Source organism: Hemibagrus wyckioides, linkage group LG01 (genome assembly GCF_019097595.1).
Source record: "Hemibagrus wyckioides isolate EC202008001 linkage group LG01, SWU_Hwy_1.0, whole genome shotgun sequence".
NCBI classification, from domain to species: Eukaryota; Metazoa; Chordata; class Actinopteri; order Siluriformes; family Bagridae; genus Hemibagrus; species Hemibagrus wyckioides.
Genome location: NC_080710.1, coordinates 20,857,945 through 20,874,524, shown reverse-complemented (window position 1 = coordinate 20,874,524; position 16,580 = coordinate 20,857,945). Strand labels below are relative to the sequence as shown.

The window sequence follows — 16,580 nt, the reverse complement described above, 5'->3', positions numbered from 1 at the left end:
ATTTGCCAGACCACACTGTAATGACTGAATGAATAAACCAGGAGTTCAGTAAGTAGTAAACACTTTATTCATCTAGACAAGGCTGTGTTTAATTGTGAATGTTTGCCATTCTGCAGTCAGTTCACTTTCCACCTTCACATATGACATTACAGAGGATCGGATTTTTGCAGCGTTAACAGAATAGTGTTAAAAAAAAATTGTTTATAGAATTATGACAATCAGCACCAAAACTACATGGAGTGAGGCTTGCTTACAAGTCTACACCCAGAATGCAATACAGCTTAGAGAAATCAGAGCATCTGAAATGAATCACAGGCTCAGCTAACAAGGTGTCCGATTTTACATCTGTGAGCATTGCTGAGCCAAATTCTATAAACCGTCCATTCTCAATGCTTACTAAAACATGATAGCTGAAGATGAGGACACTTGAAATAGCATTTAGACTTTCCAACTAACAAAAACAGCAAACTGAGCTATCTCGATAGGAAGAAAACAGACGGAATTGGACTCATGACATTTGAAATCAAACAGAAAAAATAAAAAAAAAAGTGGTGCTGGTTAATTAGTATTGATTAGTAAAATCAGCATACAAAAATGATCCGTTTGAATATGATGATGCTACAAATGACCATAACACTCCATTACAGCTGTTAGTGCACAAGTGATTCTGGAAAAGTATTAACACACAGGACAGTGCAATTCATTTCATTTCTGATTATCAAGGATTTTTAAAGAGAAAACCCTTTCACAGTATGATGTTAAAGCGCTGCTTAATTCCCTTCATTTCCTTAAAAAAAAAAAAAGCTCACTGAAAAAGAAACTGACCAAAAAAAACATTTTCTATTTAACAAGAGACACCAAATGACCTCCATTAAAAAAGGGGGGGAAATAAATAGTGGAGCTTTTTCTGGCAGGTTCTTCTCATCACTGGGTAAATGGGATAAAGTGATACAAACTCTTGTTAAAAATTTTATAAACAGTTAAAAACAGAGGTATAATTGTTTTCATGGGGGATGAGGTTGGATTTAAAGTTTCTTTGCCCAGCAGGAAAAAGGATCTGGTGATCAAGAAATGGTCCCAAAAGTTGCATCTGTGTGCAGAAGGTCATCACCAGTGAGCATGTTAGCAGCATATTCATCAAATGGCCTTCTGCCTTCTGGAGAACTTGGGGGGGGGGGGGGGGGGGGATGTGCAGTACTCACTGGCTCTGACCAGCAACAGTACTACTTACTGGATAAAAACCTTACTGAGCTTAGAAGACTGATCAAGCTTAAAAACATGATATGAACTGTTAGTTTGGTCAGTGGTGAGATACAAAGAGTTGAGTTTGTATGAGCTTTGTTAATGTTTCTGCAGTAGTTATGCCCTCCACAAGGGGGCAGTCGACACCAAATGAGAGTAAAAATCACTAAGGAGTAGATATCACATACAGCTTCATGTTCCGAAAGATATCACTCCATGTGTCATGTGATTAGTGGAATTAGTCAAAATGTTTTGCAGCTTTGAGACTGGTTAGACCCTGAGAATGACCCCAACCTAACAATTTAAATCCCGAAGTGTTATTAACTAAAGGCTACTTGAAAAAAAAATATATATATATATATAAATGTGCGTAAACAGAGAAAGTATGATAAAGGCAGGACTAATCACTGTATCAAAGGCAGAGGTGCTGGTGGAGGTGTTACTTTTGAGGCCACCATGACTGCAGCTCTTTGAGAGGCTCTCAAATGTGCTCAGGGTGAGACTGCAGGCAGGAGATCATGTCCTGAACTGGCTTGCCCTCGAAGCAGATCTGATACACAGCCGTGAACAAGGGGAACCTAGAACATAAGGTATATTTCTTTAGAAAAAATAATCAATCATTTTTTATTATTTTCTATGTAAGCAATAACTATAGTAAAAATAATCATGGGTGGTGTTATGTGGCCTGTCAGGATAACAGAAAAATAAAATAGTGTCTTTTCTTTAACATCACTTACTGTACATCAGTTATAAATAGTCTTTCCCTCACCATCCTTTTTGTCTTGCTCTTGAAGTCAATTAGTCAGAAAAATGCAGCTTGTCACATAACTGAGAAACCACAAAGCCCTCTGAAATCTGGTACAAAGCATTTACAGTGGAGACTTTTATAAAATCCGTTTATACACGGCATCAAGTATAAAAGTCCCTGTGATAGCTGTTATTAAAGTAATGAAATCATACACCGATCAGCCATAACATTAAATCCATTTACTTCATATTGTTTAGGTCCACTTTCTGCTGCCAATACTGCTCTGATCGCATTGTGTGTTCTGATATCTTTCCATCACAGCCAGCAGTAAATTTTTCAGCAATTTGTGCCACAGTAGCTCTTCTGTGGGATCGGACCAGACAGACTAGCCTTCACTCCCTACGTAGGTAACTTTTTGTTGGTAGTAACCACTGCATACCGAGAACACCACACAAGACCTGCTGTTTTGGACATGCTCTGACCCAGCCGTCTAGCCATCACAGATTTGGCCCTTGTCAAAGTTTTCCCTCCTTCCAACATGCCTAACATATCCCACTCCTTATCATGTGACACTGACATGATCATAACCAAGATAATTATTCACTTCACCCGTCAGTTGTTTATGTCTGATCGCTGTATGAACAAGCACATTGAAAGAAAGGCAACTTAAAGAATTATTTTATTCTTTAATTCTTTGCCTTGCACTACTGTTATATCTGCAATGGACCAATCCAAATCAAGCATTCATCAGCAGTGTGGTATAACAGATTACTTATAAATACACATCCTGTGTCACTGTGCACTGTCAAAAGTTGACAATGTCTGTTATGAGAAAATAAAAGGAACAAACGCACTTACTTGTCCACTAGGCCCTTCTGCTTGAGGATGTGGTTAACTTCAGCAGATGTTAGTGGCCCTTGAAGCTTCTGACCATTCAGCATCTCTTTCTCGAGTTCCTCAATGCTCTAGGACACAAAACACAGTCATTTCATTACCCTGAAGCTCACCACAAGTTCCTAAGTTCGAAATCATAAAGGGTTTAACAGTGGTTCATCTTTAAGATATCAACAACACATCAGTAACAGAAAAAAATTCTCCCATGCAGAAAGATGGGTGTCATACTGCTGCACACCTTGCCTGTTGTGACAAAGGCCTCTGCTACGCGACGGTTGCGTCCGCCATAGCAGGTGGTGATGAGGTCAGCTACTCCACAACTTTCCAAAAAGGTAGCAGAGGACACAGAATCGTCTTTACTGAAGAGCCTGGCAAAGGCAATCATCTCCATCAGCCCCAGCCTGATCACTGCTGCTTTGGTATTGTCTCCACACTTCAGGCCATCACAGAAACCTGCTCCCACTGCCACAATGTTCTGAAAAGCAGAGGCAAAAAAAAAAAATATATATATATATATATAAATTAAAATAAATAAATAATTAAATAGAACAAAAAAATAGTAACAAAAAGACCACCACCACAAATTATTATTATTATTTTTTTTTATTAATGTATAATAATAAAATTAAGAAAAGAAAATACTGCTGTAAATATGTCAGATAAACTGAAACATAAAACTGAACAATATAAGACTAGAGGAAAGTTATAGTAAATAATAAAATGTATTTTTATTTTGTTTTTTATTAAACCTAGGCCTTCACTTGTGGAAGGATGTGTGTATACTATAATAAGAGTGTGGAATCATGGTGATGATTAATGCTTAACCATAACTAATGATATTACAAAAAGCCACAGATATGACAGAAACAAATCTATTGTTTCAGCTCTATAATATGACCAGACGCAAGGTTCGGGGTAAATGTAAACTCCTTTCAGCTTTGCATTTAAAGCATTTTCGCTTATCTAAGCAAGCAGAATTAAGAAGACTTATTGCTGTGTTCCACAGGCATTTTAATGTGTGTTGCATGTGTATGAGTCACACTTCAGCTCATATGCCCTCCTTATTCACAGAGAGGCTTTTCCTGGGAAAGCAGCCAATATGAGTGCTATTTACTTTGAGAGCTCCACACAGCTCCACGGTATCTGCATCATCCACGACAGTGATGCGGAAGTTGGGCGTCTGCAGAAGCTCCTTAAAAAGCTGTCCATTCTCCAAGATTTTACTGCCTGCAAAGTGAAGAACAAACAGCAGCACTGCTTAGCTCCTTCCGGCCAATAAGATATTGCCTTCTACCCTCTACACTAAAGCTGGTATTCTGTCATTCAAGCAGTGGTGTGTCTTTATATGAAATGGTTCTGTAAAAGGCTAAATATTCTGGTGGTTAAGAGATTTGTCATGAACGTGTCACTATGTTAATACGCAATGCTCAGGGGTGGATTGCAGAAATAGAAATGTATTTAACTACACTTTATAGTTAAACAGCACAAGACATGCAGTGCCCTGCCTGGGTGTGTCAAATCACCTAATTCTTGCTAATGGCGAGTGCCAACAATGTAAACAAGACCAGAGTTGCAAAAGATATTATGGGGGAAAAACTGTTGGGTTTTTTTTTTTTCCCCCCACACAGGATCTACTTTAAAATTTGGGCATTACACTGTAATAGAGCAGAACTAGTGCAGTTAACATCTCTGCTTCACTGTCCTTGCATTTACCAACCTCTCACTCACGGAACTCAGGCAAGTTCAGGGTAATCTTAGTAACCAGTGGTTTGAGGGTTACAAAACTAAGCTTAGAGGTTTAAACGAAATACGAACTACTCTTTTTGACCTGTACTGAAAACGACATCCACACGATGCTAGCCAGAGCAGGTTTAAACAGGCTGGGTGAAAGGGTTAAAGGTTTAATGACATAAGCATATCCCTAATACTGAGTCATACATACTGTATTAGAAATAAAGCACATGACAGTGCGATACAGCCCCATTGAAAGAAGGGGGCCATTACCACAGCACTATAATTTGCCAGTGATGACATTTTCTTCAATAAATCACAAACATACACGTTCAGATTATTGTTACATTTGATGTTGGGGAGTGTCTGTGAAAAGTTAATTTCTGTTACTGATTACATTACATGTAGCTGTTCCATCATCAACCTCTATGTTTTACTTTCTCTTGAAAAGAAAATGCAGCTTGTCCTGCTAGTAAGGAAGTGGAAAGTCTGCTGTCCTGTAGGACTCCTGAAGAAAACCTCCTGACAGTTACAAAGCACTGAGCCTACTTAAATAAACATTTCCTTAAAGAACAATACGCCGTACCAAACATTTTCAAGCACATATCATTAGCTGTGGATTATGATTCTTCTTTTTCAATTACTGCCAGTGTAATTACTTTCTGTGATAGCTGTACTCATGTTCAATCCATGTTCTTTGGCAGAATGTGCATTGTGATGACATCACATGACACGTCTCGCTCCAATCGCCAAAAAAAATTTTTCAAGAATTGAATACTGAGAAGTTCGCTTGATTTTGTGCTCATCTCTTCAAACGCAAAATGACAAAATCCTGGAGGAACCGCTTAATACAAACATATGGTTTAGTTTGCAGTTAAAAATGTCAGAGCTGCTGTTACAGAAATATAATCAACACATTATAATAATAAACAAAAATATCAGCTGCACTATGTTACCCAACATATCCCACGTGATACAGTTCTGCTACTCAAAAGTACATTAGAAGTAGGTCTCGATTGAAAAACCCCAATTTGTTTCTTTCTCTTGCAGTGAATAATGATGTCACTACCAACATTACAGCTAAGAAAAAGAAGCTAATCCTGCAAATACGTCGGCCGGAGCATTAAAACTCACCATTGCCAAGCAATTAAGCTTTTTTCTTACCGATTGTGGTTTCACAGAACTTTTCAGCCGCCACCTCATTAGCAATGTTGGCCCCCATTAGGACACTGACATCAATACCCATCTTCTCCCGAATGATATCAGAGATGAGTTTCAGCCCCTCGGGTCCTTCATCAATACCCTAAAAAGGAACACCGGATAGATAAAGTTTACTCAGATGTGTTTTATGCAAATCTCAACATCTGTTTCTTTAGAAGCATCGAGCTGTGAAATGCAGCTGTTCCCAAAAAAACATCTTGAAGAGCTTTTTGCCCAATGACTCATGAAATAAGGAGAAAAATAAAGAATGGGAGTAAGAAATGCAGATCAGGAACATGCTATGTTTTTTTTTATTTAATGATTAAAGACATTCAAAATGAATAAAGCCATCCAAAGGTAGAAATCTTATAAAAACAGATTATGTCATGGATAAAAGCAACACAAAAATGTGACTGCATTGTAAAGGTCCCAGAGTGAATTCCAATGAGAGCCAAGTAGGTGGAGGGATAAATTATAACAGTAATAAAAGGGAGAGAGAGAGAGAGAGAGAGAGAGAGAGAGAGAGAGAGAGAGAGAGAGAGAGAGAGAGAGAGAGAGAGAGAGAGAGAGAGAGAGAGAGAGAGAGAGAGAGAGAGAGAGAGAGAGAGAGAGAGAGAGAGAGAGAGAGAGAGAGAGAGAGAGAGAGAGAGAGAGAGAGAACCTGAAACTCAGAAATAAACAGAGAATAAGCAGCTGGCCAGAAAGCCAGCAGTCCGTGTTTGACTCATGAGTCGTGCTCACATATGGTGCACTCCCCTGAGCCCTACACACACACACACACACACACACACAATCCACCCACATCATTCCTCAGCTTGTATTTTGTATAGAACAGAGAGGTGGAAGTGTAGAGAACTCGTGATGTGGAAACAGTTAGAAGTTTCGACAGTTCTTGGACTTAACTTTCTTTTATTTTGCAATCCATAACAATAAATTTAGTTTATCTTCACATTACCAGGCTGAAGTGACTCAAACCTGATTTTCCACCTTAATGTAAAATAGGCCTAAAGTTTTAGGACCTTGTGGATATAAAAATCTGATCTTTTCAAATGAGCCACTTTTGTATGTGGTCCTAGATGAGACACGCATCTGATAAGTGGCCAAGCAGCAAGAAGGTGAAAAGCCGGAATAGAATTTGTGGCTTTTTCTCCCCAACACATGATAATGTAGATGCACACATAACCTTCATAATCATAACCATAGTCTAGTCTTGGCAGGGCCAGCTGCTATAACACACTGTCCCGAACCCTGTGTCTTTTTGCACTCACTGTCTAACCCTGTCTTTTTGCACACAGTCGGCGTTATGTGTCTTGCCTTGTTTTGTCTGCACTGTCTCGTCATCCTCTGCACTTGTGTTGTATGTTTAGTTTAAAAAATTCTTGCACCTTGGAAGTATAGTTTAGTTCTATGTTTGTCTGAGTCACCCTGTGTTTTGTTTTTTTGTTCTGTGTAGCAGAAACATTCTTTCATTTCACCGTGTACTGCATCAGCTATATATGGTTGAAATGACAATAAAGCTTTTTTGACTTTGCCTAAGGGGAAAGAGCTGGGAAACTGATTTTGGTGATTCAGAAGAAAACCACCAAAACCGTAGAAGAATTTGATGTGTGCATGTGGGACATTTTGAAGAGAGATGTGTTCACATTAAGACAGATATGGATTTCTTGTGGTTATGAATGTGAACCGTCAGGATAGACAGATCCAATCTGAGGGGAAAAACAAAATCAGAACTGGGCAAAGAAGCTTGTACTGTAAATGCAGCCTTAGTCTCCAGCTCCATCTCAAATCCCCATTAAAAATATTGGCATAGTGTTTGTGAAATCAGGTGTATCCTGACTATTTTGCAGTTAAAAAAGTTGTCTATCTGGCTGGTCCATGTCAAAAATAACTTTCATCAAAGTAAACCAAGCTGATTTTATAGCTTGTTTTATAGATCTTGCATTACAGCCATTAGACTAAAGGCTATTCTTCTTGCGGAAACTTAAGCAGGCCAGACTACCTACACAGCTCTCAGTGGACTTCAACCGCAGGACAACAGAGAGCATACTCACCTATGATATCATAATGATAGCTGCACTAAGGGGAAAAAAAAAAGTTTTTCGCATAGTTAAAACAGCACAGCAGATTATAAGCTTTGAGCTCCCGAACCTGGATATTGTGTACGCTAGCCAACTACACACAATGACCAGCAAAATCATCAAGGACTCCACCCACCAAGGACACAAATGTTTGTTTCTTTTCCATCTAGAAAGAGGTACATGCTCATCAATTCTCACACTCTCTCAGAGCTGCCACACTGTATTGTGTACAATAAGAATGAAGTATTTACTCTTACATCTAAACAAACATTTAAGAACCATTGTCTCTCTATGGTCTAGTACCATGAATAGTCTTTCCATTTCCTCATGTCTGTCCAAACAAAGCACAATATTTACTGGATAAAATGCACTTTACCTTAATTAAGGTAATTCCACGGGCCGTCTTAGGAACACAGCCGACCATCTCGTCACACAGCTTTCGGATAAACTGGTGTGGGACCACAAACACCAGCAAGTCTGCTCCATCTGCAGCATCCCGCAGCTCAGGCACTGCAATCTGCGATAAGAGGGTTGCTTCTTAATACCAGCATAGCAAACTCTATCCTATTACAGCATACATGAATCAGCAATGCCCGGCTTTAAACGAGTGTATTCCATTTTATATGACAGGGGAACAAATCGAAGTAAGATCACGGCTATTAAACAGACACCTTAAATAATTCTTACCACATTTTCTGGAAGTTTGTAGCCTGGGAGGTATTTGACGTTCTCATGATCGGTGTTAATGATATCAGTAAGTTTCCTTCCATTTATATTCTCCTCATATACCCACATCCTGACAGTGGTGGCAAAACGCTGGAGTTTTTGTGCATTGTGGCCAATGATCCTAGCAATTGCAGAGCCCCTGATTGGAGGATAAGAAGAGATTAAGTTATTCATTATTATTATTCATTATTCATCCTCAGTTTACTGAAGTGTTCATTAGGATAGGGTGTGTAATGCAGGTGTTAAGCACAATGGTGAATTTGTGACTGCATTTCTGTATAAAATAAAACAATCTCAGAGTTTATTTTTAAAGCAATTAACCTTAAGTGTTGTATTAGGGGCAAATAATTATTGATTATATATGCAAATGAATGCAAATGCATTTGATTAATTTTTAAACTAGGTGTTAAGGTTAAACATTAACGCTAACAGTATGATATTCACCTCCAACCTGGCGATGAGGTAAACAGTGTGTACTCACCAGTTTCCTGAGCCCACGATACACACTTTCAGCGGTGCAGTCATTGCAAATATCTTCTAAACACAGAGAAACCTAATAATATGGCGGAAACTACTGCACACAGCCAACTGATTATAGTTGCTCGATGTGGACCCTGAGGGCGTGAACGTGTTCGTCGACTTTTGATTGCGTCACTAAAACGTGACGACGAACCAACGCCGACGGGAGTTATAGTTCTTTTTATTTATTTATTTATTTATTTATTTATTTATTTATTTATTTATTTATATTTAGTTCCCCTCACGCACACACACAAGTACAATACAAGAAGCGCAGGGAAGATACAAAACAATGTCAAACAGTTTAAATCAACATGAAACAAAACAAATAATAAATTTAAATTTAAATAAATAAATAAATAAATAAATAAATAAATAAATAAATGAATGAATGAATGAATGAATGAATGAATGAATGAATGAATGCCAGGACAAAAGTGCTTACATAAATTTGATCGTTCTCATAAGTTTCTTATTCTATGATCTCATGTTATAAAGGGTTTCACAATATATTTTAAGATCAGTGTTATAAAAGGTAATATATGATGGTTTCTTTTGAATGATTTTTTGTCTCATGAATATAATACTTTGCTAAGATAATTAACAGATTAATGAGGGAGTTGTAGTTCTTGGGCATAGAGCTCATTTAGTACAGTTAGAAGTGTCTAACAAGTCAGTGACGGTTTTTAACACAAACAAAAAGAAAAGAAATCACTCGCGGCAGGACTCTACAAAAGGTGTCTCCCATAAAAATGCAAAAAAAAGTGTTTTTCGGTCAGGTTCTAAGTACAGTTCCTATTGGAAAGAATCGTTAATGAACCTTATATTTCTAGGACTATATAGAGGGAAGACTTTGAACACTGTTAAGAGCCAAACATAGACTATATTCCAAATCACAGCTTCCCAACCCTGATCCCAAATGACTGTGCAAATTATTTCAAATTTGCAACATGTTTTGATAATCATAATAGGATGTTACGTCTGTATGATACAGCTCTGTTTGCACACTCTGCCAATGCCAGTGAGATATTGACCTGTTGTCTTGGTCTTTGTGCCCCCTGGCCTGCCCATATAAATGTTTTCCCTGTTCCCAACACACTTGATTTAACTAATCAGCTAATCAACAACCTTTCCTGAGTTGGTGTGTTAGAGCAGAGAAACACTAGAATGTGCAGGGAAGGGAGTACAAAGATGTAGTCAATACCCCAGTGTTGTTTCGTAAGGACGTGGAATACAGCTGCATGATTTAGACATAAAGTCATGTTTACTCCAGGTTCAGGTTTGAGAACCTGTGGCCTACATGGAGACAATAAGGAAATAGATTTGTTTAGAAAGAAATTATTCTTATTTAAAGTTAGGTAGTGTATAAATGTAAGGAGAGCTGGCAAATAGGTCACAATTTACCAGAAAAAGTACATAAAGTTCCTTAGTAAGCTGATACTCCAACATGAGCTGCCAGAGTAGCTTCAGTGAGACTTGGTATGGTTTCTTAAAGTCCTGGTAATTGTACAAAAGGGATGAACCCCATTCATGCAAAAGATATTCTATAAGACAGTGTTTTGGTGATGGTTGTAGAGAGCACCAAATTTTCGTCTCCTACCAGCTCTCCTATCAAATTTCCTGGTTTTTAATTAGGATAAAATACTGTCACGACCTATGTCATAGATCATTTTTTATATTCATCAAATCATTCTGTGAGCTCTCGTGCCATGTGGATAGGACGTAGACAGTGTCATCCTTTAAGAATGCGCTCCATTCCACTGAAATGTCTCATTATAGGATATGATTGGTCAGAATAACTTACTGATTTGATATGAAACAATTATTGCACTTTGGAATAGAAAAAATACGATTTAAATAATAAAAGCCATACAGATTTAGACTTCTTTTTCTAAAAAAAAAAAAATCAAAATAATTATAATAATAACCAATGGACTCTTTACACAGAAGAGATGAACGTGCCACGCGTCGCCTGGCTGTAGAAACCCCTAACGCCTTCGCTGAGTGGACTACTCCCGCTGAAACAAGTGAGGGAGGGAAGGTGGGAGGGAGCGAGAACACACACTCACACACACACACACACACACTCCACCGAGTGAGCTGCTCCGGAGTGAACGGAGTCGGACGCAGAGAGCCTTCACTCGACACCGCGGTCATGTTCCTGCGTTACGGTTTCCTTTAACAGTTCGCTGGAGGTTGTTGTGTGCGGGTGCGTGCGGGATGGAGAAGTGCGGTGCGGCTCGCTGTGGCAGCGCTAATAAGCGCAGTGTGTCGGTGGAACGCGGCCGGAGAGCAGCGGCGAGCGGAGCGCAAGCGCGGCCCGGAGCTCCAGTGCCCCAGAGCTGCAGCGGGAAAGCGGAGCAAAACCTCCGGCGAGGACTGGAGGGAGTCCTCAACAAATACACCAATCTACTGCAAGGATGGCAACACAGGTAGCGCGATGACTGATGTCTCTCAGAGGCCATAATCACAGACTAATCATCATATAGTCAAAACCGCACACTGTACCGCACAGTTCTATAGCTGCCTTTCTTATAACACTGTTTAGTACGACTGGATGCAGTTTTGGTTGACCACAGTCACTTAGCTTTATCCTGAACTTTCAGATTGTTGAGTAAGAGCACTTTGATTTCTGTAGTATTGTTCGCGCTCGATTTCAGCTTTCATGATGTCCACTCTGGTCCACTCAGACTCCATGATCGTTTGTTGACATCTCAGAGGACTGTTATATTCAGCTCTGAAAGCATATAACATGAAACAATACACTATGCAAAATTAGTCCTGTGCTAAAATCTAAACTAAATGACAAATTCACACGATCCAAGAAGTCCTAATACTATCTTCACCTCTTATCCTGGTCAGGAGAGCTCATCCTCGGGAATACCTGGCATGAGGTGGGAAAACAGCTTTGATGGGCATCACACACACACACACACATTTGCAGTTTAGAGTAGATCCGTCTAAGACCACCCCCTGGCTTGTTTTTGGGGCTGTGGGAGGAAATCTGAAACCTAGAAGAAACACATGTGGATATGGAAAGAACATGATAACTCCACACAGACAGTACGCCAAGCTCAGGAGTGAAACTGGGACCCTGGAGCTATGAGTTTGCAATGTTAGTTATATTGGCCATGTCATTCGTTAATGATTTAGGTCCATATAATGAGTTGCATTCATTTAGTCCCATTAAGTGACTCCACTGTGCAGTAAATATAGCCTGTTTACAGCATGGGTCAATTTCATTGAATTTTGTATAAATGAAATCAAACAGAGAGATCAGAATGCTAACCCCACCCCAAACTCTAGCTTAATCTATGTATGTGTTTCTATGACCTGAGCTGTGCAGAAGTTTGCGACCTTAATAAATTAAATTGCTATACGATATTAGGTCTATATCATGCATCCCTATTGCATATTCTCAACCAACACTGCTGAGGTATCATCCTGTTGTCTTCTCTAAGTAATGTAATCAGTGCAATGACTTAATTTCCAGCTGACCAGTGTCTTAACAATAAGAGAACACTAATTATTTTTATATTGTTATTATTATGTTAATTGGTACTTTAGTCTTCAAGCCTCCCCACGCAAACACAATATGTTCGCGCATATTCATGACCGACTCGACAGACTGCATGCCCACTGAATTCACACATCTATCAATAGGCATTCGTGACTGCAAACTGTTGTGCTTCTGTACTGCAGGGACTTCCTGCAAGAAATTTTTACACAGTGCATTTCACATTTCGACACGCTTATGTTATATTTCTCATATATGAATCAACGCTTTTGAGGCCTAAAATGTATTTAAAGATCTTTTTTTCTTTATGTGGTCACACAAGGCCTGTTTATTAGTATCGTAACATCTCATTGATTGTAGTAGGCGTGTATCTTAATGCAAATTGTGTAAGCAGTGTAAGCCTCCAGTCCTCATTCATGGTGGGGCGGTTTGTTGTAATGTGTGAAGGTGGGAATTTCATGGCTGTGGGTACCGCATCAGACAATACAGCGTAGTCCTAATTATGCTCCTTTCATCTGGGAGAGACTGTGACTCATCTGTAGAGAGGAAATCCCCCATCCCCTTAATGTTCTCTTCTCACTGCTGCCTCGCCTTGCAATCGATGGGGAAAGCAGCCAGCTATATAATGATCCTTAAGATGAGGGAGTTATATGCTGGCTCTCAGGCACGCCACGCATTTAGCTGCATGCCAGTTGGAGTTTACTTAAAGATTTGCAAGTGTAACACTTTGACCACTGTGAGGCAAAATGAGTTCTTAATGCAAAATGATAAAGAGAAATGGAAAGAATCGTTAGAACCCAGGGGATTTGTGTGGTTACTCTTCACTATTGGAATTCATTGAAACAAGCACAGCCATCCACTCATAAATCTAATGTTTATCATGAAGCAGACTTGTCCGTTCTTTATAACCCCAACAACCCCCTGACGTGAGTGTATTAGGCATGACAGGATGCATTATGACATGTCATAACACTGCATGTTCCTCCTCACTGTATGTAAAATATAGAGATGGAACATTCTCTTTTACAGTACTGATTATTTCAGATCGATTGCTTTGACTGTAGTTATAGTCTACTTATAAACTCAGTTTTATATTCAGTGATTTATCTCAAAGCATATTACTTAGTAGCTACTAGAAGCTATAGTGACACTTCCTTTGTACACTCTCAGAGATTTAAAGGTACAGTTTGTGATGTGTTTTGAACCTTGTTAATAGACCTACAAAAACACATATTGTTAAAGACCCCTTAGAAAAATATGTGGAACTCAGTAGGTTACATGCTTCTTTTTATAAATTTCTAGGGCAGAAATTAGAAATGGTGTCTTTTTTGACGTCCATGCATTCAGTGTACAAATCCACATGCTTGTTTATCCTTTGTTAGCAACCAGTTAATCAGTTAGCAACCAGTTAGCAACCAGCAAACTGATAATTGATGAATATTTATATCCTTTGTTAGCAACCAGTTATTTATATTAGTTATTAGTTATATTTTCCTATATTCTGTATCGTCAGTGTTAGAAATTTAACAAGTTGTTTTGTCTGTATGTTGTTTGATCTAAACCAGATACATATAGACAACATAACTCATTTAAAGCTAAGAGGTGCTACTGCTGACGCTATGTTCACTTGACATCACTTGTTGAAGTCGGTGGAACTCTAAGAGCAGTTGAGGAGACCACTCAGAGTTCCTAGGAGGCGTTTTCTTTATTGTTTCCTGGTCAGAGGATGGGAATTGAGAGTGGAGGTCAGCATAACTTACAAACGCCTCCTTTAAAGAATGTAATACAGCATTATATGGCCACATTTGTTTGGTGTCTCTTCTTTCTACAACTCTCTTGCACTAGGGCTGGACCAGTCACAAACTTTATCTCTTTATCCCCTCTACAGGTATTTTGTTCTGGACCCTGAGCTTGGTCAACTGCAGTACTTTCTAAACGAACAAAGTAAGAGCCAGAAACCACGGGGCTCCTTGCCTCTGATTGGCTCTTCTGTGGCCCCCAGTGATGAGTTTCCATTCATGTTCACAGTCTATGCTGTTAATGGAGAGCTCTTTAAGCTGAGAGGTAAAAGAATAAACTCCATCTTCTTTTGAAGCTTCATTTCTGCTCATTTTTCATCACACTCTTTCCTCTTGGCTCTTGTCAGATTCACCTTCCTGTGCTTCTTTCCTGCTGTCACTCATTCTCTTTCTTCCCTGCTCATTTCCTTTGAGACTTATCTGTCTGCCATCTTTAAAGCAGCATATCCTTTTATGTCAGCTTTTACCCATGGCAGATCCCTGTCTTTCCACTGGAACCCATTCGTCTTTATTTTTCTCTCATTTTCACTTTTTTGGTGTCAATCAGCTGAAGCAATTAATTAGTCACCTTCACTCCTTTTCCTGAACCTGTTGCATCCTTGTCATTGTGATAATCACACTCGTTCACACAGACCTCATGTAAAGAGGACAAAATAACATGGTTGTATAACAAAATTATTTTTAGAGGGCTTGCTAGACAAGCACATGAAACATAGCTGTTATGTGTAGTGGGATAGCGTGCTATGAAGCCCTTGCGGCAGGTGGTGGATGCCACTCCTCTCCCACTTTGTAATGTTTTTTGCTGTCACAATTTTCAGGTGCTGCTTTCTCATTTCACACATTTCTGCTCTGACCGCAGGCTACAGCTAACCTTCAAATTGAGTTTTAGTGTTTCGTATAAGAGTTAACAGACAGGTAATATCTCACTGTCATCGTGAAGCTGCAAAAGCTTTTACTGTAACTGCTTTCTAATGATAGACCCGGGTTGTCCTTTGTGAACAGCAATTTGTCCTGTCTATGTAAGATTCATTAGATGGAACATAAGCATGTTAGATTTATGCTCAACTTACACTGCATCATTACTTTTTTTGTAATATTAGAGTGATTGGTTCTAGATCAAGTACATACAGTGAATATAGTGAATATACATACACACTCACACACACATATGTCTGTATAAAAGTCTGATGTGTGTGCTTTGTATCTGTACAGCTTGCGATGCTTATGAGCGGCAGCAGTGGATGACCCAGCTTCAGATCTGTGCCCGTCGCCATTCAGAGGGCAGCGCCAAGGTAGCATAGTTAATTACAGTGCACACATATACTCTCCGTCTCTTTCTCTTTCTCACAGTCACGCCACCTTTCTCTGACCCCTCTGTTTCCCTTTCCTCTGACCTCTGTTGCACTTTGGCAAACTGCCTCAGCAGTCTTGTGATTTAAAGGTTAGTCTCACATTTTCTCTCAGCTGAAAGTGGGATAATAAGTTTAATTTCTCCAGAGGATGTTGGTGTCACATCCTGTACTGCTCAGAGTGGTTTTGGAGTTTGCAATGTTGCAAAAGGCAAAAAAAGTGGCTGCTGGTTGTGTAACGAAATGAAGCTAGCTGATTTCTTTGTCTCTTAAGCTGTAATAGTTTATTCTCCTCTTCCTAATCTCTGCTATTTTATGCATTCTGTTATCAATGAGAATCATAATTACTTTACTTGCCACAGACATTTTGTTTCATTAATAGTAATTGTTATTATTATTATAAGTATCATTTGCTTCAAATTGCATTTTATTTATTAGCTTTTGAAAATCTCACTAGGATGTAAACCTCAAGTTACCCCTGTACAGCAATCTGGGCAACAGAAGTTTGTTTTTAATTTGCGAAAAACTGTACTCAGTACGCTCTTTTGGTTTTGCTCCACATTTTTTTTCTCCTGTTTTTCCACACATTTTTACTGCATATTAAAAACCGAAAGGATTTCAGTGGTTTGGAAACATTCTGCCCTCTCTATACTACTAGCCTGTACTGATGTAGTTACTGAATAATACACTTTAAGATAAAGAAATCAATGCTAAGCTGGTGCTTTAAGGGGTCAAGCAACACAAGCAACAAAAAAAAGGATAACTCAGCGGTGCGAA

General features: G+C 39.0%; 2 protein-coding genes across 2 annotated transcripts in view; one reads left to right on the top strand and one right to left on the bottom strand.

Annotated features, from left to right (window-relative positions):
- Positions 1–49: 49 nt before the first annotated feature.
- Positions 50–9,278, bottom strand: gpd1l (glycerol-3-phosphate dehydrogenase 1 like). Its single transcript, XM_058383851.1, has 8 exons — positions 9,101–9,278; positions 8,581–8,758; positions 8,270–8,410; positions 5,780–5,918; positions 3,999–4,111; positions 3,123–3,359; positions 2,849–2,955; positions 50–1,820 (listed from the first exon to the last, which is right to left on the bottom strand). Exons 1-8 carry the CDS (start codon positions 9,142–9,144, stop codon positions 1,724–1,726), a joined length of 1,056 nt encoding a protein of 351 aa, XP_058239834.1. The 5' UTR covers positions 9,145–9,278; the 3' UTR covers positions 50–1,723.
- Positions 9,279–11,149: 1,871 nt separating this feature from the next.
- The window catches only part of osbpl10b (oxysterol binding protein-like 10b), a 49,849-nt gene continuing 44,418 nt past the window's right edge, over positions 11,150–16,580 (top strand). Inside the window, exons 1-3 of the mRNA XM_058399609.1 lie at positions 11,150–11,570; positions 14,544–14,719; positions 15,667–15,746. Coding sequence (XP_058255592.1) covers positions 11,359–11,570; positions 14,544–14,719; positions 15,667–15,746 — 468 coding nt within the window. The 5' untranslated portion in view covers positions 11,150–11,358. The remainder of the gene's footprint in view (positions 11,571–14,543; positions 14,720–15,666; positions 15,747–16,580) is intronic.

Coding starts and splice junctions, on each gene's coding strand:
- gpd1l (XM_058383851.1), bottom strand. CDS start 9,144: ATGACTGCACCGCTGAAAGTGTGTATCGTGGGCTCAGGAAACTG. Junction 5,919..8,269: donor GTGGAATTACCTTAATTAAG/GTAAAGTGCATT, acceptor GTTCCTTTTTAG/GGTATTGATGAAGGACCCGA. Junction 4,112..5,779: donor GTTCTGTGAAACCACAATCG/GTAAGAAAAAAG, acceptor TTCACTTTGCAG/GCAGTAAAATCTTGGAGAAT.